The sequence below is a fragment of the Hylobates moloch genome, unplaced genomic scaffold, assembly GCF_009828535.3.
Source record: "Hylobates moloch isolate HMO894 unplaced genomic scaffold, HMol_V3 SCAFFOLD_19, whole genome shotgun sequence".
Classification (NCBI taxonomy): domain Eukaryota; kingdom Metazoa; phylum Chordata; class Mammalia; order Primates; family Hylobatidae; genus Hylobates; species Hylobates moloch.
Window position 1 is genome coordinate 5,166,190 of NW_026652294.1, and position 25,999 is coordinate 5,192,188.

Sequence of the window (25,999 nt, forward strand, 5' to 3'; positions counted from 1 at the left end):
TCTGGGATGTGGATGTTTGAGAGCAGTAATCGTGGCAGCCTGGGAGCATCCATCTACGGGGTGCAGTGGGGGTGTGGATGGCCAGGCGGTGCTTGGATAAAATATGTGCCTTGAGCAAGCCTCATTCTCTAGGAATGAGGAGATGCTGGCATCTGGTTTAAAAGTCTTCCTGTGTGTTCCTCTAACTGACGTTGATTTTCTGAGACAGGAGGTGAATAAGACATAATTTCTCCCCCTCGGAAGTTGGTGTCACTTTCTGCCCTAAGTCAGCTCCCTCATTTCTGGGGATGTTTTTGCTCTCCCTCTGAAGGGGCTGTTTGTTCCTCATCTTTGTAGTGTGCCTGCCCTCCCCACCCAACACACACTTGGCTTTGGCCAAGGCCCAGGTTGTGCAGTGAGAACAGGGCCTGCCCTCGTGGAGTGTGCAGTCTGTGGTGAACAGGGTGAGCTGCTGCACTCTGTGCCTGTCGCCTGGACAGTTGCAGGGACCTGGCATGCGACTGTGGGTTTGGGACACAGGGAATGGATTCTTCCTTCTGTCCCCAGCCTCTCAGTCCTTTTGTTTTCTAGAGTCTCAGAAGGAACCTCAGAGACCTGGAGGCGCCACCAGAGTTGCCGGAACCTGGTGCAGGAGTGTGGGTGGGGTCTCAGTCTGGCCCTCAGGAGCTTCTAGAACAATTCCAGGAATTTGCAGGTAACTGGACGGACTTGACAAGTCTGCCCAGGGCCCCCACAGAGAGGCCAGTGGGACAGGAATGCTGAATATAGCAGTTCAGGAGTGCTGAATTTAGTCATCTTGTGTGTGAACACATGTGTGCGGCTTCCTCCCCTGGAGGCAGGGAAGGCAGCCCTGTGCTGTCTGTCCCACACTAGCCTCAGAAGACTTAAGACGGTGTGTGGCAGCAAAGGCACTCTCACTGCTGCTGACCGTGGCAGCTGCACAGGTGCACTGGTGGAGGCAGGTCAGCACGCTGCTCTCAGAACCCTCCAGCAAGGAAACCTGGGGTAGCCAAGCCTCTGGGCACCTGTGAGCGCTGTGCTTGGCTGGAAGGAGCACAAAGCGAAATGAACAGAGGTGTCAGTGCAGATGCCAAGGGTCAGCCCCAGGCAGAATCCCAGAGCAGAGGCTATGCGGTGGCCTGGGCAGAATGAAGAGGGACACGGGAACACCCAGATTCTTGTGGCCCCGGGGTGGTGAGGTGAGAATTCCAGTCTAGGTGGCAGAAGACCTGGGGTCAGGCCCTGGCCCTGCCATCCTAGGTCCAGCCCCTTTTTCTCTGAGCCTCATTATCCTCATCCATACCCAAAGCCAAGAGTGCCCCGCCCTGTCCCCACACCAGCCCCTGCCACACATTTTGGCCCTTTCGTGAGAACACCGCCAGGGGAGGCGCTTCACAGGATTGAACCAACAGGGACTGCTTGACACATCCTGGAGCACACAGGAGGAGACATCAGCCCTCTGGACTGAGCCGGAGGAGCAGAACCTCACGCGATTCATCCATTCATTTTTTCAGCTAACATTTACCAGTGCCTGCTGCATGCCAGGCACTGTGCCAGGTGCAGGGGTACAGCAGGGACATACATCCACTCATAGTGCTCACACCAGACGGGCAGGGGTTGACAGTAACAAGTGTAACTAAGTGCTGCATTGTGGAGAACACTAAAGCAGAAGGTGGGGGACATGAGATGGGGGTTGGGGGGCTGACACAGTCTCATGGAGAAGTGCTGGGTGAGTGGTGTGGCTGAGCAGGGGAGAGACAGCAGGTGCAAAGGCACTGAGCAGACACTCCCTGGCCCCTGGAGGCCCCACCAGAGTGGCTGGAACCTGGTGCAGGAGTGTGGATGGGGTGTCAGGGCCAGGTCCTGCAGGACTCAATGGGCCCCAATGAGGCAGGAAGACCTTGGCAGGGTTGGAGCAGAGAAGAGACTGGAGCTGCCCTCCCAGGAGGAGCTAATCTACACTTTGAAAAGATCTCTCTGCTGAGGTGGGAAAATAGGCTAGGATGGGGTAAGGCTGGGGGCCATGAGGGGCCATTGCAACATTCCAGGCAGAGAGGCTGCTGACCCAGGGGTGGGAGCTCTGGAGGCCCTGAGAAATGCAGGTGGGAGATTTGTTTTTTAAAGCTGAAGCTTTTAAAGGACAGCTGCAGTTTTGGCCTGAGCCAGTAGAAAGATGGAGATGGTATTGGCTGAGAAGCAAGATACAGAAAAACCCATTCTGGAGAGGTGGGGAATTGGGAGGTGGGTCTGAGACCCGGAGAGCCATTGATGGGCACATGTGGCCAGAGGGAGAGCAAGGCTGGGGGTGGCAACCTGGAGCCCTTGGCACTGAGGTGTGTGGGAGGCCGGGGACCACGTGAGGTCACTTAGGGATCAAGGGTAGGTAGGATCAGAAGAGGCTGAGCTGGGACCCTGGGCCTCCACTGTGGGGAGGATGAGTTGAGAAGCATCGAGAAAGAGAGATTGAGGATTGACGAGCAAGTGAGATGGAAGCACAGTCACAGTGGCGCCTCGGGAGGCTAGAGAAGAGCAGGTCCCAGAGAGCAGGTCCCCTGTGTCAAGCAGGCAGGGCATGCCCAGGGACTGAGCAATGCAGGCACAGCTGGCCACATGATTTTGGGGGCCCCCTATTTGAAAATTATTAAGGGCCTCACATGATGGCCCACACCTATAATCCTATACTCTGGGAGGCTGAGGTAGGAGGATCACTTGAAGTCAGGAGTTTGAGACCAGCCTGAGCAACATGTAAGACCCTGTCTCTACAAAAGTAAAACTAAAATTATGCATTCCAAAACAGTAACAGCAGAGCATTAAAACTGTATGGATGCCCAAGTGAGTGCCCAGGAAGCTGGCTGGTCACGGGGACCTCAAGGGTAATACTGGGGCTGTAGTGGCCCCTGTGGAGAAGGAAGGCCTGGACGGTGGGCCCACAACCTGCCCGCTGCCCACTCCCCACAGCATTTCTCCTCCCTTCCCTGAGTGGGCGGGTGGGTTGCGTTGGACTTTCAGAGCTGCTGGAGTCAGTCAGACCCAGCCTGTGAGCTTCACCTTGGCTCTATGGCCCAGGGAACCCAAAGTGAAAACTGCAGCAGGCAATTGCCTGCTGCAATTCTTCACTGAATGTGTTGCTTCTTGCCCCTTGGTCTGTGGACCCTTGGGCAAGAGGCAGCAGGAGGCACATCTCGAGGTTCGGGTTTAGATGGTCCCATCAGCAGGCCCTGGACCTGCATGGCCACAGCTTCACACAGCAATGGCTTCTTTGCGTTCATCTCTTTTCCAGAGGAACCTGCCACATCACAGAGTTTTGAGTTATTTGCTTCTAAATTAAGGTATAACTCTCTTTTAGAGACGTCCCTGGAGAATCCATCAAAAAGTGCTAAGAAGCGAGACTGTTAAAAGCCACAGTGCAGGGAGGGGCCTTACACATAGTGTCAAGCCCGGGGGTGTTCCTTCTAGCAGCCTCCAACCAGAAACACACCCATCCCCGAGGGCTCAACCAGGCCTCCTGTGACCATGGGAGGCCGTGGTTAGAGCAAACCTTTCAGGAGACCCTTGGCCCCTGGGATGGAGAGCTGCCAGGACAGAGGTCCCTGAGTCCCTTTTTGAGGTCTGCCCCTGTGAGTCATGGAGGCCAAGGTCCTCTGAGGTGTGGAGAGTGGACCTCATGTGCCCAGTGCCTTAGTAGGTCTGGGCAGCCCCACATCTGGGCAGCATGGCCCGTCTCAACCTGGTTGGTCATAGGAAGGGTGGCCGAGGAGGAGGCTGTGCTGGAGGCTGGCATGGCAGTGAGGGCTGGCTCTTAGGCTGTGGCCCTGCTCCAGACAGGGCTGGTGGGGCCTCTATCTAGAACAGAGCCATGTTCCTGACCATGTTTCCTATGCCCTTTCCTGCTGCTATTTTTTTTTCCCCTTAGCACCCGCCACAGCATGACCTGCTCCCTATTTGATTCATTCATCATATGTGTTTGTGTAAGCTCCATGAGGGCAGGGACGTTGCGGAGTCACCATTGAGAATCGCCACCGAGGGAGTCACTGTGGAGAGACTGAACATTCACAGACAGTCATGCCTCAGTGGCCCTGTCCAGCCCCTTTCGCCCTAGGGCTGGGCTGTGTGTTCGTGCGATGCAGAATCCCTGCTCCAGCTCAACCCTCTGCTCCTAAGAGGTTGTACCTTTGGGTCCCCAGAGATGCGTCTCTGGGCCTCAGGTCTGGCCACCAAACACAAACCACCCTCAGGTGGATGCTACCAGCTGGGCCCCGTCAGGCCCAACTGTGGGTTACTCTCAAGCCAGAGGGAGGTGGACAGATGCCTCAGGCTGATGCCGGGCCACTCAGTGATGCATTGTGACTCAGTGGGACCTTTGTCAGACACGGGGATTCACAGAGTGATGACCTTCAGAGGCATGTCTGTGGAAAACTGTCCTAAGGGGATGAGCCAAGACCCTGAAGGTGGTAAAGGAACATGATGATGGTAGAGTGGCCTTTCCAGGTGGCCCCTGTGCCCCAAGATCAAGGAGTGGCCTCTCAGGCCAGCAGAGGAGCTCAGGGCAGGGGAAGGCACCAGGCCTGGGTAGAAGTCCAGCCCTGCCTGTGTTGGTGACCCTGTGAATGCTTTCCACTCTCTGGGCCTTGGTTTCCTTGCCTTTGAGTTGGAAGCTCTGGGCTGGGTCAAGGGTACAGATAGTTTCCTTCCTTATCTCAACTCTGGAGTGGCCGTCTAAAGCATGCTGTGTTGAAGAGGATTCTAAGGCTGTGCTGCAGCCCAGAGGGAAAGAGTCATCGTTGATTAGTGATGTCTGCAGTGGGCACGGGAGGCAGGATTTAGATGAGCTTGCCAGTGACTGGTGAACCTCACCACTGCACCCGCCTCCTACCTAGCAGCTTTAACCCACCCTATCTCTCCTTACATGCCCCTTCCTTAGTGACACCAATGCTAACCCATTATTGGGAAGGACTGGCCTCCCTCTTCCTGAGTCCCATGAGCAGCTCAGGTGATTGCTTGCTGACTGTCTCTTCTCTCATTTGATGCCTCACTCCCTGCAGTGACCTCAGGGTCCAACCCCATGCTTCGTTCATGGCAGCCTCTTTCTGTACACTGAAGAATGAATAAGTGAATGAGTGGCAGAGACTCAACCACTCTACAAGGCCGGGAGCCTCCTCTTAGATGTACACCTGATGTTGATCTCTGTTCCAGCAAGGAGCCCCTAAAAGCCGTCCTGGAATTGGGAGGCTGGATGGCCATGGAAACAAGGTGCTAAACCGTGTGGTTTCAGCTCCAGGTGTTGCAGGAGTGGGGTCAGCAAGGGAGGAGGGGGCAAGGTGACCAAGGAGGGCTAAGGCATGTGAGTACCAGGCTCTGTGTTTGTGGGGCCCAGTGGTCCTGTCTGACCTTGGCTATGGAGCAGCTCATCAGGCTTCCCCAGAGGCGAAGCTGGGAAAACCTTCCAAGCCGCCAAGAGGGGCCTTCTGAAGACCCTTCTGACTATGGGTGGGAGAACTTGGCACCTACAGCCTTCACCCTGACCCCAGCAGGCCCTGACCCCCTATGAACTGGTGGTACCCCACCTCTACTCCTTTTGCACCCCCACACTAGTGGCCCTACCCCTAACTGTGGCCAGGCCAGGGGAGGAGCAACTCCACCATGAGGGCTTGGCCCTCATGCCTCCTCCTGCCCAGCTCTGCATGGCATGTCCTCTCTGGCCTTAGCTGCCCCAGCTGCGTGTGGCCTCAGGCCAGCCCCACCCACCCCTCTTGCTTCCTGTGGCCCTGTGGAGTGGCTACCAGGACCCCTGCTGGTGAGGGCGGGTGCGGGTGGCCTGTCTCCGAGCTGGGCTTTCCCCCAGCATGGTCACCCCTCACCCGCTCCGTTACCTCTGATATGCTGTGCAAACATATTTCTCGATAAAATGCTGGGAAGAAAAATAATTAGAGTGTTGCCTCCATTATCCAATTTCTGATTAATCAAACTCTCTTTGTCCTCGGCCAAAATCTATTCATTTCCCTTAAACACTGGGCCAGTGCCAGGCATTGATTTCCTCTATGATAACACCATGCACGCAAGCACAGCCATACCCAGCCTGGCCCTACCTTGTGGCTGGGACACAGAGACACTGGTGGGGCTGCCCTTGTCCCCCCAACACTGCCCACCTCCTCCAAGGAGTCTCCTGGCCACACTGACACCCCCGTCTCTGTCGTGGCTCCTGGAGTGCTTGGCCTCAGTCTCCAGTGTGTTTGTCTTGCCACGCTGGCTGTTCCAGGGCTCTCCCTCCTCCCAGGATGGTATGGAATGGATAGAGGAGGTGTGGAGGGTGTGGCCACTGCGGTCCCCAGGGACCACAGGGAATGGGCTGCAGCCCCAGGCTCTGGGTGAGCCAGGGTTTGGGGAATTATCCCCATCACTGGCACAGGAAGAAGGCCAAGGGTGAGGGCCAGGGCTTCTAAGGGGGCTGAGGGGCCATGCAGTGTATGTGGGGTGGGAGCACACTTGCAGGGGTAGCAACAGAAGCCCAGCCCCAAAGGGCTTACGAGATGAGGGAACATTCTGGCTCCCCAGCCTGAGGGCTGAGTAGTGGAGCAGCATCAGGATCGGCCAAGTCCAGGTGGGAGGGGGCCGTGCATCTACCTGTGTCCACCCAGGGAAGGCCACGGGCCTTTCCAGAAGTCCCCAACTATCCCCTCCGTGAGCCACGTTGACCGATCCCTCACTTAGTCACTACAAGGGCCTGGGATTGATTTATTGGCACCTGCTTGGTGCTAGGTCCATGTGGGCATATGGGATACATCAGTGAACAAACAGACCAACAGCCCCTGCCCTATGGCACAGTGCGAAAGAGGCGGCGATAAACACTCTAAGTAAATTATACAGTGTGCTAGAAAGAGACCATGCTTGGGGCAAGGCTGCACACGTGGTGTGGCTGTGTGCGAATATGGGGGTCATTTTCCATCGTAAATAGGATGGGCAGGGAGGCCTCCTAAGGAAGGGACATCTGAGCCATTGGATGGGGAGGGGACGCGGAAGCCAGGTCCACTTAACTTTCTGGACAAAGAGCTTTCCAGGAGGAAGGAACATTCAGTGCACAGGCCCTGAGTTAAGAGTGAGGGATGGTGCTGGAGAGGCAGCTGGAGGCAGCGTGGCAGGAGTCGGGGAGGGGGAGCATGGGCGTGGGAGTCAGAGAGGCCAGGCATTGCAGAGCCCTGGTGCCCTGGCTGGACTTTGACTCGGGGTCTGCCCATGTCAATCAAGCATCGGGGGCAAGCATGAGAAGGTTTCAAGCACAAGTGAGACATACTCTGCCTCAGATCCTTTTACAAGGATCCCCCTGGCTGCTGGTGGAGCACAGGGCACAGGGAGCTAGAGACAGCAAGACCAGAGAAGTCATACTGCTGCAAAACGGATGAGAGGCTGGGGCTGGCTGGCGGGAGCAAGGGGTAGAATTCTGGACAAAGTCAGGGCAATTGAGGGTTCCCCTGAGGCCGGCTGGGCCCAGCCACAACCTGTGGTGCCAGCCTCAGTTCTCAAGGAAAGGGACCCAGGGAAGGCGTGCTGGGCAAGTAGTGGACACCACTCATGCCCCTAGGTCCCCAAGGTAGGGGATGGGATTGTGGGATGCCACACATGGAGGCAGAGGGCAGGAGGTTGCCGGGCCTCAAAGACCCAGAAGGTGAAATCAGATTCCCCACTCAAGTGAGGGGTTTGATGGAGTCAGCAGTTTCCTTCTCTGGGGAAACTGGGGAGCCAGGAGCCTGGGGCTACGGCTCTCTCTTTGATTTGGCTCTTAATGAAGACCCCACTTCTTCTCTGCTGTCACGGCCACCCTCTCCTCCATAGGCGGAACCTTTGCATATTGATTGCTTTATTTAGTCCTGGCCCAGAGAAATATCTGGCTTGATTTCCTCCTGAATCAGTGTTCCTCAGGCGACACTATCACCCTTTGTCTGGTCAGCCGTGGTGGCTGTGGGCCAAAAGACAGGACAGGTGGCTGAGGGTGTCCAGAGCCAGGACAGCACAGGGTTGCAGGGAAGGGCCTCCCTGGTCATCTCATCTCCGCAGTCATCTCATCTCCCCTTCCTTTAGCAGAAGGACACTGGGAGGCCCAGCCGGGGCAGAGCCTGGGGTTGTCTGTAGGATGGGGACACTGTGTTCACTAACCCCAGTCCTTCCTCCCATCTGCTCGGACTATGGCTTCAGGATAGGCAGAGAGCTTTGAGGAGGCAAAGAAAGGAGGACCTGTTTCTAAGGTGAGATCCGTTGCGGATCTGCAGGTGCCAGGCCCATCAGGCAGGTTGTGGGGAAGAGTGTGGAGAAGCCAACCCAGTGGCCTGGGCCCTGGTTACTGTGGAGTGGCTGCAAAGAGCCCACAAACACGGAGTCACATGTCCCCAAGCCATGAATCAGTGATGTCTTGCATGTGCGTATGCTATCATTTTTCAAACATTGCAAAAGCTATTGTGATAAATGAAATGCAGAGTCATCTACAAGCCTTGAGGAAATCTTGGCGTGCAAAAACCCTTTTTACCTCTGTCATCAGCACTGGATTAATGGTGCTCTCCCTTCTCACTGTAAAGCATGCTGGCTTGTGTCTGTACAGGGTGGGCCCTCCAGGGCAGCGGGCACTCTCTAGAACCCCCTTGCCCTTCCGCATGTATCCCTTTGAGTCCGTTGTGATTGTCCCAAACCTATTTGTGCCAGTTGTACTCATTGTAATCACAGCCCGGAATACTGTGTAAACTGATGGGCTGTGATTGTATAGAGGGATTCTGTGGAAATGAAAGGGGATGCTTTGGAAAGCCTCAATAAAAGCTGTGGGTAGGTTTGGTGTGGGCAAGCCAACTATGAGTTTGGGGACAAGGAGTATAACAGCCTAAAGTTCAGATTCCGGGTCCTTTGCCACCTCATTTGTGTTGGAAAAAGTAAACGAGATGTCACGCAAGATGTGCTGTGGTTTAAGCAAGAAGTGGCATAACCCCACCGAAAACTCTGATTTAGGAAGAGTTTGTGCCTCTGAGAATTGACAGACATATGAATGTATGTTTATCTGAGTTAAGTGAAAATAAAGTACACGTGTGTCATTTCTTAGGACTTCCTGCTTTAATTCACTTTTCAGTAGATCAGCCAGCCAGCAGTCTCAGGTTTGATTGCAACTTTTGGCCATCAACAGTTATTAGAAATATATCTGTTATAGGCCAGTCGCGGTGGTTCATGCCTGTAATCCCAGCACTTTGGGAAGGAGAGGCAGGTGGATCATTTGAGGTCAGGAGTTTGAGACCAATGTGGCCAACATGGCGAAACGCTGTCTCTACTAAAAATACAAAAATTAGCCAGCCATGGTGGTGGACACCTGTAATCCCAGCTACTTGGGAGGCTGAGGCAAGAGAATCACTTGAACCCAGCAGACGGAAGTTGCAGTGAGCCGAGATCTTGCCACTGCATTCCAGATTCCAGCCTGGGCAACAGAGTGACATTCCATCTCAAAAAAAAAAAAAGGCCAGGCGCGGTGGCTCACGCCTGTAATCCCAGCACTTTGGGGGGCCGAGGTGGGCGGATCACGAGGTCAGGAGATCGAGACCATCCTGGCTAACATGGTGAAACCTCATCTCTACTAAAAATACAAAAAATTAGCCGGGTGGGTGGCAGGCACCTGTAGTTCCAGCTACTTGGGAGGCTGAGGCAGGATAATGACATGAACCCGGGAGGCGGAGCTTGCAGTGAGCCAAGATCAAGCCGCTGCATTCCAGCCTGGGCGACAGAGCAAGACTCCACCTCAAAAAAAAAAAAAAAAAAAATCACCCCAGAAATACATGTGTAATAATGTCGAAATCTGCAGGTTGGTCTTTTTCATTGTGTTTTTTTGTTGTTTGTTTTTGTTTGTTTGTTTTGAGTCTCATCCTGTTGACCAGGGTGGAGTGCAATGGCGCGATCTCGGCTCACTGCAACCCCTGCCTCCCAGGTTCAAGCTCCTGTCTCAGCCTCCCAAGTAGCTGGGATTACAGGCTCACACCACCACACCTGGCTAATTTTTTTTTTTTTTTTTTGTATCTTTAGTAGAGACAGGGTTTCACCATGTTGGCCAGGCTGGTCTTGAACTCCTGACTTCGTGATCCACCTGCCTCAGCCTCCCAAAGTGCTGGGATTACAGGCGTGAGCCACTGCGCCCGGCCTCGTTGTGTTTTTTTTTATTTTGTTTTTCATGGGGAGGGTCATTCCATAATACTTGGAAAGGTTGTAAACCAGGAGTCTACAACAGAGCCAAGGCCACAGGGGCCAAGTGTGAGGAGGGGGCTGCTTGATGAGACTGCAGAACTCCCATGGCAGGCCAGCCTGGAAGCCCCTCTTTCCCCAGGACTAGGATTCACAAGGCCCTTGGAGCCCCAGCCCACCCAAGCGGAAGAGTCCAGGGACAACCTGCAGGGAAGTGTGAGGTTTTCTAGCACAAGAGGACATGGGGGATGGGCCTGAGGACCAGGAGATGCTGGTTTCACAGAGCTGAGGCTAGCTGGGCTCTCAGCCTGGGGTGTGCAGAGTCCACAGTGTCTTCCCCCCAAACCTTGCCCCCAGAAACTCCCATTTTAATTCAATAAGGTGTGAAGTGGTCAAGATCATATTAAGGTGGGTCGTGAGTTGGCTGGGATGGGAAAGGGCAGGTGGGAGACTGGGAGACCAGGCAGGAGGCTCCAGGGAAGTTGGGAGAGTGAAGGAGGAGGGTGGGCAGGAGAGGTTTCAGGAAGAGGACTCTCCACACAGACAGAAGGAACTGGAAACCATACCAAAGGAGGGGTCCTTAGGGGCTAGCTTGCAGCTCGGAGAGGGGCAGGTGTGATGCACATTTGAGAAATATTTGTGGAAAGCAGAAGCAAGAGGGCTGTGGGAGGCCTGGGGTATTGGGGGTAGTAGGGGAGGGTAGACCCGGGCAGAGGGGTCCCAGGGAAATCCAGTAGAGCTGGCCCACAGAGTCCCAGGGATATCACAGGCTCCAGGAGCAGGCCATGGGTCAGCAGCGACGTCAGGTCCTGAGGCCTGTGGACTGCAGGGTGACCCCTTTGCAGGCTGCTGGGAAAGGTCATTTTAGGTAATGTTCTCAAAAGGGAGTGCTGGGGAAGCTTCCGAGCTCTGTACAAATATTTTTTGGTGTTCCTCCATCTACCCATCCATCTGTGCTGCGAATCTTTCACAGAGCACCTGCTTCGAGGGAAGCAGAGCTGGTGCCTGGAGGAGGGAGGGCAGAGCAGGAGCCCAGACCAACCTGCAGTGGGGACCCTGGGGAAACCACACACAAGCCATTGGAGGCGAAGGTGGGAGGAGGGGATGTGGGCCAGATGTGGTCAGGGAAGGTGCCTGCAGGAGGAGCCGGCAGCCCTGAGGCTGAGAAAGGACCGGTTTGTGGGGTATCCCTCCCATTTCTTCCCCAGGGGAGGTCCAGTCCCACTGCCGAACCAGCAGCACACCACACCTGTTCAAGGTCGCGCGGGCCAGGTGGCAGGCCCAGACTGAGTCCACTGGGGCTCCAGGGATCCTGATGCTGCAGTAGTCAGGGGTCCTCACAGGGAAGGAGGTTCTCCCTGGGCTTCAGAGGGCTGTGTTTTCAGCCAGGTGGGGTGGAACAGGGCACTGTGGGTGTGGTGGGTGGGAGATGCAGCCGGAGAGGCAGGAACCTTGCTTCTTGTGGAGTTAACAAGGAGGGAGGGGTGAGCTATGCAGGCGATCTTTCCCCAGAGGGCAGTTCCTGGGAGGGTAGCTTGTCCCTGCCCATGTCCAGTGTCACTGGCATTAAGGCAAGTTGGGGTTTTTATCTTCTCCAGAAGATGTGGCTTTTTAGTCCAAAAATACAAGTGGTCCCCAACTTAGGATGGTTTGACTTGCAGTTTTTCAAGTTATGGTGCAAAAGCAATAAACATTGAGTAGAAGCCTTACTTCGAGTACTCATACAACCATTCATTCTGATTTTCCCTGTCAGTACAGTATTCAGTAAATTCCACAAGATACGAGTTAGATTCTTCTGTCTACCTGCAGGCTAATGTAAGTGTTCTGAGCACATTTAAGGTAGGCTAGGCTAAGCTGTGAGGTTCAGCAGGTTGGGGGAAGTCAGTGCATTTTCAACTTAGGATGGGTTTATCAGGACATAACCCTATCCTAAGTCAAGGAGCATCTGTAGGTGTTGTATCAAAAGGCTTAAACCATCAGGCCTTCCTGCAGACAGCCACACTGGCCAGGATGAAGCAGCATGGGGAAGCCCTGGTGCACTGGATGTGAATGTATCCTTGCTCATTTTCGCCTTCATCCCCACCTGGTCCTGAGCACCTGCCCTTCGTGGCCCATGATGCAATGCAGCCTTGAGAGCTGCAGCCCCGCCCTTCACTACCCCAAGTCCCAGTGGGGAGCTGGACAGGGAGCCATTCAGTGGGGATGCCACAGACAGTGTCGTGCTGGGAAGGCAGGGAAGTCAGGTCTCTGCTCTCCCAGATGAATGTGGGCGTGGACACCAACCCTGGCTCACTTGCCAAAGGACACGCTGTCTGCAGTTTTGTGGTCACCCTACCATCGCATGTCCAGGTGACATCGCATGTCCAGGTGCCATTGCACACTGGATGTTATGATGCAGAAGTGCTGCTCCAGGAGGCCATACCAACCCCCATCCTGTCCTGGGTCCCCTGGGGCCACCTGCCACTAGGTGGGGAGCCTCATCTGGAGCCCCTGAGCTTTCTGGGGGCAGCTCTCAGGCTGGAACCCCCACCTCAGATAGGTGGACGTGGTTTCCAGGCAGCTTCTCCCCAGGCTAAGCCCATCTGCTGCATCTGCAGGATCAGCTCTGGGAATCACCCCGCCCCTTGGTGTCCTCAGCGATTCCTCACTGCTGCCATTCTACATTTTTCTCTGTGTCTTCTTCTCCATGGTGCTGAGCTTTATTTGAAATGGCCTGGCTGCCTTATGTGCTCACCATCTCCCCAGCGAGAATACAAGCTCCTTGACACACAGACTCAGCTTGTTCCCCACGATGTCCCCCTGTCCCCAAGCAGGGCCACACACAGTGGGGCTCGATTCTGGGAGAGCAAAGTATTGATCAAAGCAGGTTGAGTGACTGACCAGTTGCCCATACAGATCTGAGGGTGGAAGGCCTCAGGCCTGGGCGCATGTGCTGGGTGATTTAGGAGCAACGGGAGAAGCAGTGGAGGATGCTGTGCTGAGCAGACAAATGGAACTGAGCCAGGGGGAGGGTGACCCACTTTTCTGAGATAAGAGATGGGCTCCAGCCTGAGGACAAGGGGTGCAGTCTTTACACCACAGCCCAACAGCCCCCATCCCTTCAACACCAGTACCAGTGCCTCCATCCTGGTTGTCCCAGCTTGTCCTAGCAGAGAGGGCTTCTGGCCCCGGTTCCCCATGTACCCCACTTGTGTCCCCAGGAAGCAGAGGCAGTGGGAACAGAGCAGGGGGCTGCAACACCACTGAACCCTAGGAGGTGGCCTAAGGCCACAGCTGTGAGTGGCACTAACCCTTCCCCGGAGGAAGGTAATCCTTTTTGTTTCTCTCTCAATCCTTCTCCTTCAAGGAGAAAATCCCAGTTTGGTGCCAACGTGGCTCTCACACCCTCCAGCAGGCGCTAATCCCCGCTGTTTAAGCAACGGCCAGTGGCCTTGCCTGGCCCCTCGGCAGGGTCCCGCCCCTGGCTAGTGGCAGAAGCGGTTCCTCTACACCGTTTTGTATTTAGATTACTTCTGTCTACGGCAGGTGACCCTGGCTTTCCACTGAAAGTAGGACTATGAAGTCGTTGTGAAGTCCATTTTTTAAGTAAAAAAGGCAGTCAATTTAAAGAAAAATGCTGAGTAAAAACAGCAAGTGATATCCAGGTGTGGCCAGGTTAGGCAGGCTGCAGTCCCGTGGGGCCCAGTCGGAGGGCTTGGTGGGAGCTGAGGCCTGCAGACTCCCGGCCAGGCCACCCTGGGAAATCACCTCCATCTTTGCGCTTTGGTTTCTACAGCCGTAAAGCCGAGGCCACCTCCCAGGCCTGCTTTTAACATGAGATGACGTGTGTGAGCAAAGCACTCGGCCCAGCAGTGGCAGCAGACAGGGGTGGCATGGAGGTGCCACCGTCCCCTGCGTGTCTCCAGCCGTGAGCCTCTGGACCTAGGTTCCCTGGGCACCTTCCTCTCCTCCCAGTGGCCTCAGCCACCCAAGGAGGCATACTATAGATGAGGAAAGCACAGCAGAGCCACGGCTGACACCCAGAGTTCCCTCCCCGACCCGACCATGCCCAGCTTCCCTGAGACAGACCCTCCCCGGGGCCCAGCCCACAGTTGCCCCTGACCTCCCATGAAGATGTGTGGAAATGGCTCCATGAAGAGCCTGTGGGGACACTGGACCATGACCAGACCACTGGAGAGAGGGGAAACCCACAGCCATGGGGCTGCAGTGTCTGTGGAGCCCACTTCCCACTGGGTGGGGCCAGTGTGACAGGATGGAAGGCAGTGGGACAGAAGAACTGGGCGACACAAAGGACACCTGGCTCCTCAGCAACCACAGAGAGCTGCCACCGAGGAGGCTCCTACAGGTCCAGGCCAGGCCCTGGGAAACTCATGACGGGACGCACGGCTGGGGCTGGACAGGGCGTGTGCAGCTTGTCAGCTGGAAGCAAACGCAGCTCCGATAAGTCAGGCGTAAAAGGGCAGCTTCCTCATTCGGCGAGGAGGAAACCTGGTAATCTGCAATGGCCACAGACACAGGCTTTTCCAGACCTTCGGTTTCTAAAATAGTATCATGGTGGGAGCTGATGTGGGGACGGCGGCTCCAGAGTTGGGGGCAGTACCCACTCTTTAAGAGATGATAGAATGAGCATGGTGGCTCACACCTATAACCCCAGCACTTTGGGAGGCTGAGGCAGGAAGATTGCTTGAGCCCAGGAGTTCGAGACCAGTCTGAGCAACATAGTGAGACCCCCATTTCTACAAAAAATAAAAAGATTAGCTGGGTGTGGTGGTGCGTGCCTGTAGTCCCGGCTACTTGAGGCTGAGGTGGGAGGATCGCTTGAGCCCGGGGGGTTGAGGCTGCAGTGAACTGTGATGGTGCACTGCAGCTGGGTGACGAGTGAGACTGTGAAGATAAAAATGCCTCAGTTGAGCTTGTAGCTGCCCAAGGGGTTCACCTTGCCCGCTGCCTAGACAGAGCCAATTCTTCAATATGAGAATTGCAATAGAGAAAGAGTAATTCACGAAGAGCCCGCTGTGCAGGAGACCCGAGTTTTATTATTACTCAAATCAGTCTCCTGGTGCACTCAGGAAGCAAAGTTTTTAAGGATAACTTGGTGGATGGGGGTGGGGGTAGCCAGTAAGCCACGATTGCTGATTGGTCAGAGATGAAATCATAGGGAATTGAAACTGCCCTCTTGTTCAGTCTGTTGCTGCTCAGTCAGTTCCTGGGTGGGGGCCACAAGATCAGATGAGCCAGTTTATTTATCTGGGTGGGGCCAGCTGATCCATCAAGTTCAGGGTCTGCAAAATATCTCAAGCACTGATCTTAGGAGCAGTTTAGGGAGGATCAGAATCTTTAGCCTTCAGATGCATGACTCCTGAACCATAATTTCTAATCTTGTGGCTAATGTGAGTCCTACGAAGGCAGTCTAGTGCCCAGGCAAGAAGGAGGTCTGCTTTGGGAAAGGGCTGTTACAATCTTTGTTTAAACTATAAACTAAGTTTCTCCCCAAGTTAGTTCAGCCTACACCCAGGAATGAACAAGGACAATTTGGAGGTTAGAAGCAAGATGGAGTCAGTTAAATCTCTTTCACTGTTTCATAATTTTGCAAAGGCGGTTTCAAGCTTGGCCTGCAGGTTCCCATACTCACGCAGCAAGTCGAGTGATCTGAGTTATATGAACCATCTACATGCCCAAAATTTGGGTTCAGGGTACCCCAGTGCATTTCCTCCTGCTGGTCCCTGCATGCTCTGAGCTGTGGGCTGGCTTGGGGTTGGAGCCTTACCCACTCTGCCCCACATCTTTGTGTGAGGAAGGGCCTGTGGTCACAGGCATCAGTGAGCCTGGAGATCTGTCACTGCGCGGGCCTCCTCCCTCATTCCCCCAGGTCACCACAGACCAGCTGCTGGGTGCCAAGGTGGAGCTGGCAGGTACAGGAGCCATGGCTGCCTGGATAGAAGGCATCTCAGCAAACTGGGGTCGGGGTGGGGGTGGGGCAGTGCTGAGTCATAGCCCCGCTTGGGGCATGCCGGGCAGCTCAGCCTCCAAAGGGGACTCCAGGACAGGGTGAGTGGCAGGTAGGCGCAGGCAGCCCTGGGGTCAGCTCCGATGGGGTGGAAAGGATTTGTTGGTCTGAAGTGGGTTCCATGACTCCTGCTGCCATCCCAAGCCTGGGACAGTGGACACCACTGGTCCCCACACTGAGGCTAGAGAGTCCTGAAGGTTCAGGGTGTGTGGTATCTGGGGAGGGCTGGGAGTCCATCGGGCATTAGGGGTGTGGCCTTGCTGTCCCTTGCTGGCCCTGTGGCCTGGGCTTCCTGCCACCTCTTGGGGTCCTAGCTCCTGTTACCAGCAGAGGTGGCCATCTGAGTGGCCTCTATTGGGCCTTAGGCATGACTGCCTGTGCCTCTCCCGCAGTCACAGTCTGGGTACAGTTCCATCTCCTCAACAAGCCTAAACTACCTCCCTGGGGGCAGGGTCTGTGTGTTGAACCATCACTTCGTCTTGGCTCACCCTTTCCATCGCCCAGCATGGGGCAGGCTTTCCTGGGAGGTGAGGAGGGAGGGAGGCAGGCAGCTAGGGACCTGGAGAGTGAGGGGCTGGACTACCGTCTCTGAGGAAGTCGGGCACAGTGATGAGGGAGCCGGTCTATAAGCTGATAAGTCTTCCCACTCCTGGCTTAGCCGGCTTGGGCAGTGACACCTTCGGTGACCTTGGCTGTGGGCTGTCTTCTTCTGCCTCTGCGGGGGGCACTGACTCTGTGCTGTGCTGGCTGTTGTGGAGGAGGCCTTGAGCGAGGCTTTGGGGCGAGCCTGGAGGTTATGGGCAGGGCAGGCTGGCTCCCATGGCCTGGTGTGGCCCTGGCGAGCTCAGGCTGTGGTGGGTGTGGGCATGGGTATTATGTTGCCCAAGCTCTATGCCCAGCAGCAGGCTGAGCCTCCAGGGATTGCGCCTGGGGAGGGAAGTGGCTCCTAGAGTGGAGGGCATCCAGGATGCAAAGGTCCCGAGAGAGGTGGCAGCACTTTCCCTCCATGACCATGTCCCCATCCTGGCTCAGGGCTGTCACTCAACATCTGTTACAGGAACAGACTTGAGAGGGCCACGTCTGGAAGGAGGGTCATGAGGGCAGGCCGGGCCTTCTGGGCCGTGGGTGAGAAGGGAGGGTCTTGACGGGGAAGTCCATGTGTGGGCTGAAGGATCTGTCATGAAACCACTCGGGGCAAGCGGCTCTCAGCAGAGGGTTCCTGAGTGGGCTCAGGGCTTGGGGATCGTGCCTTAGGAACCTTTGGGTAGGTGAGTCAAGGACCAGGATGGAGCTCCTTAAGAGCCTACAGCCAAGAGGAGCTAGTTTCCTGAGGTTGCTGGGGAGGAGGCAGGCAGGTGCAGACTCTGGCCTGAGCACAGCCTAGTAGGGCTTCTTGGCCTCCGGCTGCCTGCGTGTCAAACCTGGTGCTTGGCCCTGTGTCGCACTAAGTCCTAAGTGACCTCCTGGTGAATTTGCTACACTCTTCAGGCTGCAAATACTACACATCTGCTGGGGCGGGGGCAGGGGACTGGTTACTAGCTGGTGTTCACTGATACAGTCCACTCATCTGTACTGAGCCCTGGCCATAAGCACAGCAGGGTACTGTACCACAGGGACAGCTGAGAGTCCCCCTTTCCCAGTACCTGCCACTTTCTCCTAATATGTTCCCTCTCCAAGAGCAGCCCCTGCTTCAGCCAGTAGGCTGGACCATGGAGTTCCCTGATTGTCTCCCTGCTCCCACCCAGCCGCGACTCCATCACCAGGCACTGTGCACCGTACAGCTCACACATCTTGCAGAGTTCCTCACTGCATCCACGTCCCCCAGCCCTCATCCGTGTTGCTCCCCTTTTATCACCTGGATGTTTGCATCCAGGAGCCTCCTCAGGTCTGGCTTCAGCACAGCAGCCAGAGGGATGCTGGTCACACAGGGCAGGTCATGGCACTTCTCACCCAAACGCTGGCTGGCTCTTGACTCACCCTTACAGTGACCTCCTACCCTCTTGGCACCAGCCACATGGCCTCCTTCCTGCCCCTCAGACTGGTCAGGCATGCTCCTACTTCAGGGCCTTTGCACTGGTGGTTCCCTCATCCCTGATGCCTGCTTGCCTCCCTCCTTCACCACCTGTTCATACTCATCTCTCACCTATCAGGAGGCCAGCCCCACCCACCTTTGCAGACTTGCAGCCCTCATGTGCCACCCCCAACCCTGCCCACCAGGAGCTCCATTTCCACTGTAGCAGTGGGCACCTTCTGTCACTTGCTGTTTATTTACTGTCTGACTCCTGCCCTCCCACCTGAGCAAAAATAGGGAGTGGATCTTCATTTGCCTCATTCAGCAGCCACAGTCCAAGTGCCAGAATCAAAGCTATGGTTTAGCAAGTAAGTGTGGGATGCTGGAGAGCCCCTGACCCATCTCCCCTCTGCCCCAGTCACCTCAGCCTAGCTCCACACCATAGCTGGTTCCTCCTATCCAGGGCATCTCTGCTCCCAAGATGCCACATGCAACCACATGCAGATGCCCGCATGCACCAGTACACATGCAGCTGCACACACGCACAACCACATGCAGACAGAGGCATGGACCTGTGCATGCATACCCAAAGATGTGTACATGGACTTGCCCACAGACATGTACATGGAGCTGCGCGTGCACGTGAACAGACGCATGCACACACTGGCATACAAGCAACCAGACACAGACACATCCATGCACCTGCACACTCACAGACACACACAGGGACCTATGCATACACACATACATACCACAATGGACCTGCATACACACAGGCACCTATGCATACACGCACATGCACCACAATGGATTTGCACACACACAGGGACCTATACATACACACCGCAGTGGACCTGCACATACACAGGCACCTATGCATACACGCACACACACCGCAATGGATTTGCACACACACAGGCACCTATGCATACACGCACATGCACACGCACACGCACTGCAATGGACCTGCACACAGGCACCACATACTGCCACAAACATGCAGGTACACACATGGCTTAAAACCTTTCAGTGGTGTTCTGTTTCTCTTCAGTGAAGACCAAGGGCTCAGTTGGACTTCTGGTGAGCCCTGCCCCTTCCTCTTGCCTGGTACCTCTCTCCTCCTCTCCCTCGGTCCAGCCACTCTGACCTTCCTTCAGTTCCCCTGTGTGTTAGGGATGGTTTGTCCCTCTCATCCCTAACATACATCCCCACACACCGCAGGGCCTTAGAGCATGTTCCTCCTTTGCCTGGCACACTCTTTCCCTGGCCCATTCCTCTGGTATTTCTAGCCATGCCCAGAGGCACTGTGGTGGGGGGTCCTGGGTGTTGAGCTCTAGTGACCCATCAGTGGTTTCTGGGCCAGGGAACAATGTGGTCATCCAACTCTTGGCCTTTGTCTCTTGGCCAACCATCATCAGGTTCCATCCTGGGACTTGGGGAGTCCTGGCATGTCCAGTAAAGCCCGGGTTAGACTCAGAGAGAGGGCCGGCTACAGCCTTGTGTAAGAGCCAAGAAGTCAAGCCTCAGAATAGGTGGGACTGTCATAAGGTCCCATTTGGACCACAGCCAGGCTCCCAACGCAAGGCCTCCTTACATCCGCGCACAGCCCTGTCCCATGCGTGGGGCCCGTGCACAGAGCACTCATACCCCCAAACACAACAGAGCCCTACAGAGCTGCAGGGAGAATTCTGGGTGGGGCCTTCTGCTTGTTTGGTTCAGGTGATCTGAAAGACGAGGGTCCTCAAGCAGGGGACCTCCCCTTGGTTGTGACTGTTTGTCACTGCCCCATGCAGGTGACAGACTTGGCCCTGACGCATATGATTGCTACCTGGCCTCAGTTTCCCCTTTCCTCCCACATTGCCCTGTCATTGCCGGCGCACACTGATCAAAGACTGCATGGGCAGCCCTTAGCTCCAGGCTTCCAGACAACAGCAGTTCAGGGCCCAGGCTGCCAGCCCAGTGTCCCCAACCTGCTCTCCTGATTCCCCAGCCTTGGAGCCATGGAGCACATACATCCCAAAGCACAAATCACACATCCTCGGACAGAGCAGCTTCTCTGCCCACCACTGGGGACAGAAGGGGCGCCTGGCTGTACCTCAGATTTTCAAACGCTGAATTGAGAAGAACAGTCCTGACAACAGAGGGCACCTCCCACTGGGTTGGACACTGCCTTCTGAAAGGAGCCTGTTGGCTTCCTGCTGGAATGATGGTGCTGGCAGGGAGGACCCTGGGTCCCCAGGCAGTGGGCTGAGGGCTTTGGACACCTTTCCACACCTAAGGGGCTGTCAGGTCATCAGCAGGGACAAGGGAGCAGCCACAGGGTCCCCATCCTTCACGCACTGATGGTTCATGTGCATATTACACATATTATGTACGTGTCATCTTTAAGCAGATGTTCTGTCCACTGTGTGCTGGAGCGGGAGGGTCATCTCGAGGCTTCCATTCTCAGACGTAATTTTCAGCCTCATTGGGATTGGGCTGGGTGACTGTTTAATCACTGCCCTCTTGGCAGAGATGTTTCTAGGGCGTTCCCTGGTGCACCTCTCATCGGTGGCTGCCCAGTGAAGCGGGAAAGTTCCTCAGCCTCTGCAGTGATTCCTTCCCTCCTTCCCTCCTTCCACCAACCAGTGCTTACTGAACACCCACTGTGCACCAGGCACTGCTCTGTTCCCATTGGGGAACGAGGCCAGCACGGGCCCTCCTCACCCGCACTCTGGCTGGGGGTAGGGGCAATGGCAGCACACAAGGTCACGTAGGTCACACATTAGCTGAGGGCTGCTGTGGAGGAGGAGGACAGTGGGCAAGGTGACGCTCACAGCAACAAGCACAGCAGGGCAGTGACTGCTACTGGCTGTTACTCTCAGGACCAGGCTTGTGCTGGACGCTTTACTCTTCACAGATACCTGTGGCCAGTGAGGGACAGGCTCTGAGATGGGAGTAAGTCGCCAGAGGCCACACAACCTGGGAGAGGCAAGCAAGGCATGAAGGATGAGACCACCCTGAGAGTGGTGGGGGTAACGTCAGGGTTTGACCAAGGGAAAGAGGCGGCATTAGAGCCTCTGGCTGTCAGAGGCTGGCAGGGCTAGGGAGCAGGTGTGAAAGGCCACCACCACTGCCAGGAGAGATCAGAACCTCTCCCCAGGGAGAGGACAGCGCACCAGGGGCCTGCTTCAGAGCAGGATCGCCAGGACTAGTGGTCAAGGTCTGTGAGGGGCAAGGGACAGTGAGGGGCATGGATGGCTGCTGGGAGGATGAAGTGCCATTTGCTGAGGGTTTAGCAGGTTGAGTTTTAGATGCTGGTCACACGCAGGAGTTGGGGGTGGGGCCTTGTCTGTTGGGGTCTGTCTGCCTCGGGCCTTCCCACCCCAGGGGTCACAGAGTTGACGGGTGGTATTAGAGGGGCGAATGCTGCTTGTGGCAGGATGGGGAGGCTGCATGGGTCTCTGGACAGGGACAGAGGTCAGGGAAGGAGCAAGAGGGGTGTGTGTGAGCTGGGTGGGGCCTGGTGCCACCCTGGGCTCACAGCCAGGGGCAGAAGCCCGAGCTTTGAGCTGCCCCTCGTGTGGGGAGGGCTGGCCCGAGCACCCGGCAAAGTCAGGGGCATCCTAGGGTGTGCCCCTCCCTGCTGGCAGGAAAGGTGGATGGGGAGGCCCTGACTCGCGGGATTGGTGAAAGATTCTGCCTGATGCCTCTAGGCCACCCTGCCTTGCCCTGGCCTCAGTGATTACTGCTGCCTTTGGGAGCCACTGTGACATCTGCTCTCCCAGGTAGATTTCACCGCAGCACCACGTGCAGCCCCCAGCTCCCTGGTCTCAGCCCAAGCCCCCCTCTACCTCCTTCTGCGGGAGTGAGGCCGCCCCTGCCCACTGTGCTTAGGCACCTCACGGTGCTCCCACAGCCTGAAGCCTCCACCTTGCTCTGGTCCCTGCCTATCTGCTGGCTCCTGGGCTGGCCCATCAGAGTGCCCTCAAGGGAAGGCAGGGGCCAGGCCTCCCTCCTGGTGCTTTTCCTTCCTGTGATCAGCAGTGACCCAGCTCCTGCGGGGGTAGTGAGAGTCAGGGAGGCACTCGGTTATCCCAGGGCTGGGCCGAGGCCTGGCCGCCCGTGTAAAACAGGGCAAGGCTGAGCTCTATCAGTGCTCTCTGGGAGAAGGGCCCCAGGGGGCATCACAGCAGGGTGACCTTATTGAATCCTAACTGGATGCGGTAGAAGTGAGTCCGGCATGGGGGCTGGGTGGGCAGAGGCCTCACACACACCCTCCTCTCCCTCATGCACCTGGCTTCAGGTAGACTGTCCAGGCAGCAGCAGACACATGTGTTACACCATGGTGTGGACCCTGCAGTGCCCCATGGAAGAGAGGGGGTTGGATGGATTGTTGCCGGCTCATTTTCCAAGGCCGGTCTCTGCTGCTCTGCTTTCAGAAGAGCTCCCTTTTACTGTCCAGCCTGAGGTGGGGCCGCGGGGAGGAGGCTCATGCTCTTCTCTGTGTTTGGCAGGTGAAGGGCTGGATGCACAGTGGGAGCCGGAGGCGGGGGGCTGCAGGGAGCACACCAGCGACTGGCCCTCCAACCCTCCAGCCACTCAGCAACATCGCCACAGCAACCAGCAACCAGACGGCAGCAGCCGAGGCAGACATAAGCGGACGGCTTCCCACCGTCGCTGAGGACAGGGAATGACTACGGCAAATCAGGCCACTTTGCCGACTAGGGAGGTGGAGTGTCACTAGTGGGGAGGGGCGGCCGCCGCCCGCTGCACGGAGCGCCATGCCGGCTGGAGAAGAGGCGCTGGGGCAGGGGCTGCAGTGTGGCTCAGCCTCACCCCCCTGCTGGCACTGAGTGCCTTCAGGGCAGCTGGGCTCTCGTCTGCCCGGTCTCAGCGTCCCCTGTGGCAAGAGGGAGAGGCGCCCCATCCCGTGCTCCTTGTCTGGGCCCGCTGCTGCCAGACCATGGGATGTCGGCAAAGCTCAGAGGAAAAGGAAGCAGCCCGGCGGTCCCGGAGAATTGACCGCCACCTGCGCTCAGAGAGCCAGCGGCAGCGCCGCGAGATCAAGCTGCTCCTGCTGGGCACCAGCAACTCAGGCAAGAGCACCATCGTCAAACAGATGAAGATCATCCACAGCGGCGGCTTCAACCTGGAGGCCTGCAAGGAGTACAAGCCCCTCATCATCTACAACGCCATCGACTCGCTGACCCGCATTATCCGGGCCCTGGCCGCCCTCAGGATCGACTTCCACAACCCCGACCGCGCCTACGACGCTGTGCAGCTCTTTGCACTGACGGGCCCCGCTGAGAGCAAGGGTGAGATCACACCCGAGCTGCTGGGCGTCATGCGGCGACTCTGGGCCGACCCAGGGGCACAGGCCTGCTTCAGCCGCTCCAGTGAGTACCACCTGGAGGACAACGCAGCCTACTACCTGAACGACCTGGAGCGCATCGCCGCAGCTGACTACATCCCCACTGTCGAGGACATCCTGCGCTCCCGGGACATGACCACGGGCATCGTGGAGAACAAGTTCACCTTCAAGGAGCTCACCTTCAAGATGGTGGATGTGGGGGGGCAGAGGTCAGAGCGCAAAAAGTGGATCCACTGCTTCGAGGGCGTCACGGCCATCATCTTCTGTGTGGAGCTCAGTGGCTACGACCTGAAACTCTACGAGGATAACCAGACAGTAAGTGGGGCCGGGGGTTTTCCTCTGCTTGTTCCTGCTGTCATGGGTTCCTGGAAGCAAGAGGACTCGCGAGGTCCGGGACAGTCTGCAGCCAGAAAGGGAACCAGGTGCAGGCCTGGCCCTGCTGCACGATAACTGAGGCAGCTCCAGCAAGGTGAGGGCAGAGAGAACAGGGTGTGGAGCGCAGGTGTCATGTCCCATGCCTGAAGTACTCGGTGTGGAGGCCACAGGGCAAGAGAGTGTGAGGCTCCGCCATGCATCCATAGTCAATCCATGTGATAGTTTGGCAAATCCATGAAGCTCCTGCCAGCACCAGTCTCCTACCAGCATGTAGGTCCGGGAACAGCAGCCACCCCTGCAACCCCATCTTGAGCCTGAGAGTCTGGCAGAGATGGGGTTAAGAGCTGTTTAGAAGGGATAATCCCAGGTCCTGATGGAAAGGGGACGACGTAAAAGCAGGTGTTGGGATTCTTTCACAGTGGCATGGGCACAGCCAGAGGGAGACCTGGACCCAGTGCGAAGCGGTGGGGGCTTGAGAGTGGAGTTGCTGGAGAGGGTGGGGAGCCGGGCAAAACAGCGGGGCAGTGTGCTCAGGCCCAGCCAAGACAGAAGGTCTAGCACACAAAGGGGGACGCAGCCAGGAGTAGCAGCGGTGGAGGCCGTGGCAGACCAGGGAGGGGCTGTCTTGCCCAGCAGGATTCCCTGAGCACAGATTTCAAGTCTGCCCTTAAGAGAGAGGCCTTTGACCCTGGGGATGGAGGAGTGGGGGCAGACAAGGAGTCACGAAGTTGTAGGTACCCTGGGGCTAGGGGAGGGTGATGCTGGGAGATAAGGGCCCAGCCTCCCCACTTGGGAGCATTGGCCTCCGAGGTCACTCCTTGCTTCACCCAGTCCTAAGGCAAGCTTTATTCTTTGGGTTCAGCCGAGAGCAACAATGGTTCTAGCTTTGGACCTGTGCCCCAGCCAGGGAACCTGGACAGCTCCAGGTGGTGGCCATGGTGCTAGGAGCCTAAGTGTTCTGAGAGAGAGGATCTTTGGCTTTCATCAGGCAGCTGGGGAGGCAGGCTTGCCTCCCTCCCCTCCTCGCATCAGGGGTTTCCCTGGAACTGTGCCTAGGTGTTGATGGTGTGCCTGGGGGGAACGAATGACGGACGAACAGGCAGGTGTGTATGCAGGTGGCTGCGTCCACCCTGTTCGCAGTGTGTATCTGTGTGCTCTCCAGGTTCTGACCCCTTACCCTGTGGTTGCCATGAGTTCAGCCCCATGTGTGGTTCTGGGCAGAGGGGACATCCCAGCAGATGAGTGAGGTCAGGCTCCCTTGATGAGGCATGGCCATGGGCAGAGGGCTTGGGGCTGAGAAGCTGCAAGGCAAAGTGAGGTGCTCAGGCCAGACCCCTGGGACAGTGCCATGGTGGGTCTGCCAGTCACACGGGCTTGCACCACTGGTCTCATCCATCAACTCAGTGTCAGGCATGGCAAATTCCTCAGGTGCCAGGCTTGGCTCCCAGTTGCATCCTTTGACAGGCTGTGCCCACAGGTGTGCTGGACACAAAAGGCAGGATACCTGGGCCTTGAGTTGGTCCAGTGTTTCATGGAGGGCTTTGGCTATCATGTTTGCTTTCTGAACTTGTCAGTGAGGAGATGACCCAGGGGTCTTCACAGATGGGCCCAAGGCTAGGCCTTTGCCTGCCTGCAGCCCTCTTGGCTCTGCCTGGCCTGTGCCTGCCACCTTGCTGCCTCTCTCTCCTCTCCTTCTGTTCCAGCCATGGTCAGCTTGTTTTGCTCCAGCGATACTGCTCTGTCCAGCCTTAAGCCTGTAACAATCCTGATCCCTGCCTCTCGTCCCCCTGCCCTTATCCTTCAGGTCTCATCCCAAGTGGCGCCTCCTGGGAGGCCTTTTCTGACCTAGCCCGGCACCTGCACACCCCTCCATCTAGTGATGTGTGGGTGAGCTCCTCGGGGCAGGCCCTGGATGGGCTGGGTGGCCTCTGTGGGGCCTCACGTCTCTAGCCTTCCCTCTCCCAGGCCTGTCCCTGGGGAGAGCCATGGTGGGCAGCCATGGGCAGGGACAGCAGCCACTGACCTGGCCTCAGGGATCCCTGTGAGGTTCCAGGCA

At 56.6% G+C, this 25,999-nt stretch overlaps 2 protein-coding genes across 3 annotated transcripts in view; one reads left to right on the forward strand and one right to left on the reverse strand.

Annotated features, from left to right (window-relative positions):
- The window catches only part of RSPH14 (radial spoke head 14 homolog), an 86,987-nt gene that overhangs the window by 12,797 nt on the left and 48,191 nt on the right, over positions 1 to 25,999 (reverse strand). The gene's annotated exons all lie outside the window — the stretch shown is intronic.
- The window catches only part of GNAZ (G protein subunit alpha z), a 54,364-nt gene that overhangs the window by 1,868 nt on the left and 26,497 nt on the right, over positions 1 to 25,999 (forward strand). Inside the window, exon 2 of the mRNA XM_032139423.2 lies at positions 22,712 to 23,883. Coding sequence (XP_031995314.1) covers positions 23,161 to 23,883 — 723 coding nt within the window. The 5' untranslated portion in view covers positions 22,712 to 23,160. The remainder of the gene's footprint in view (positions 1 to 22,711; positions 23,884 to 25,999) is intronic.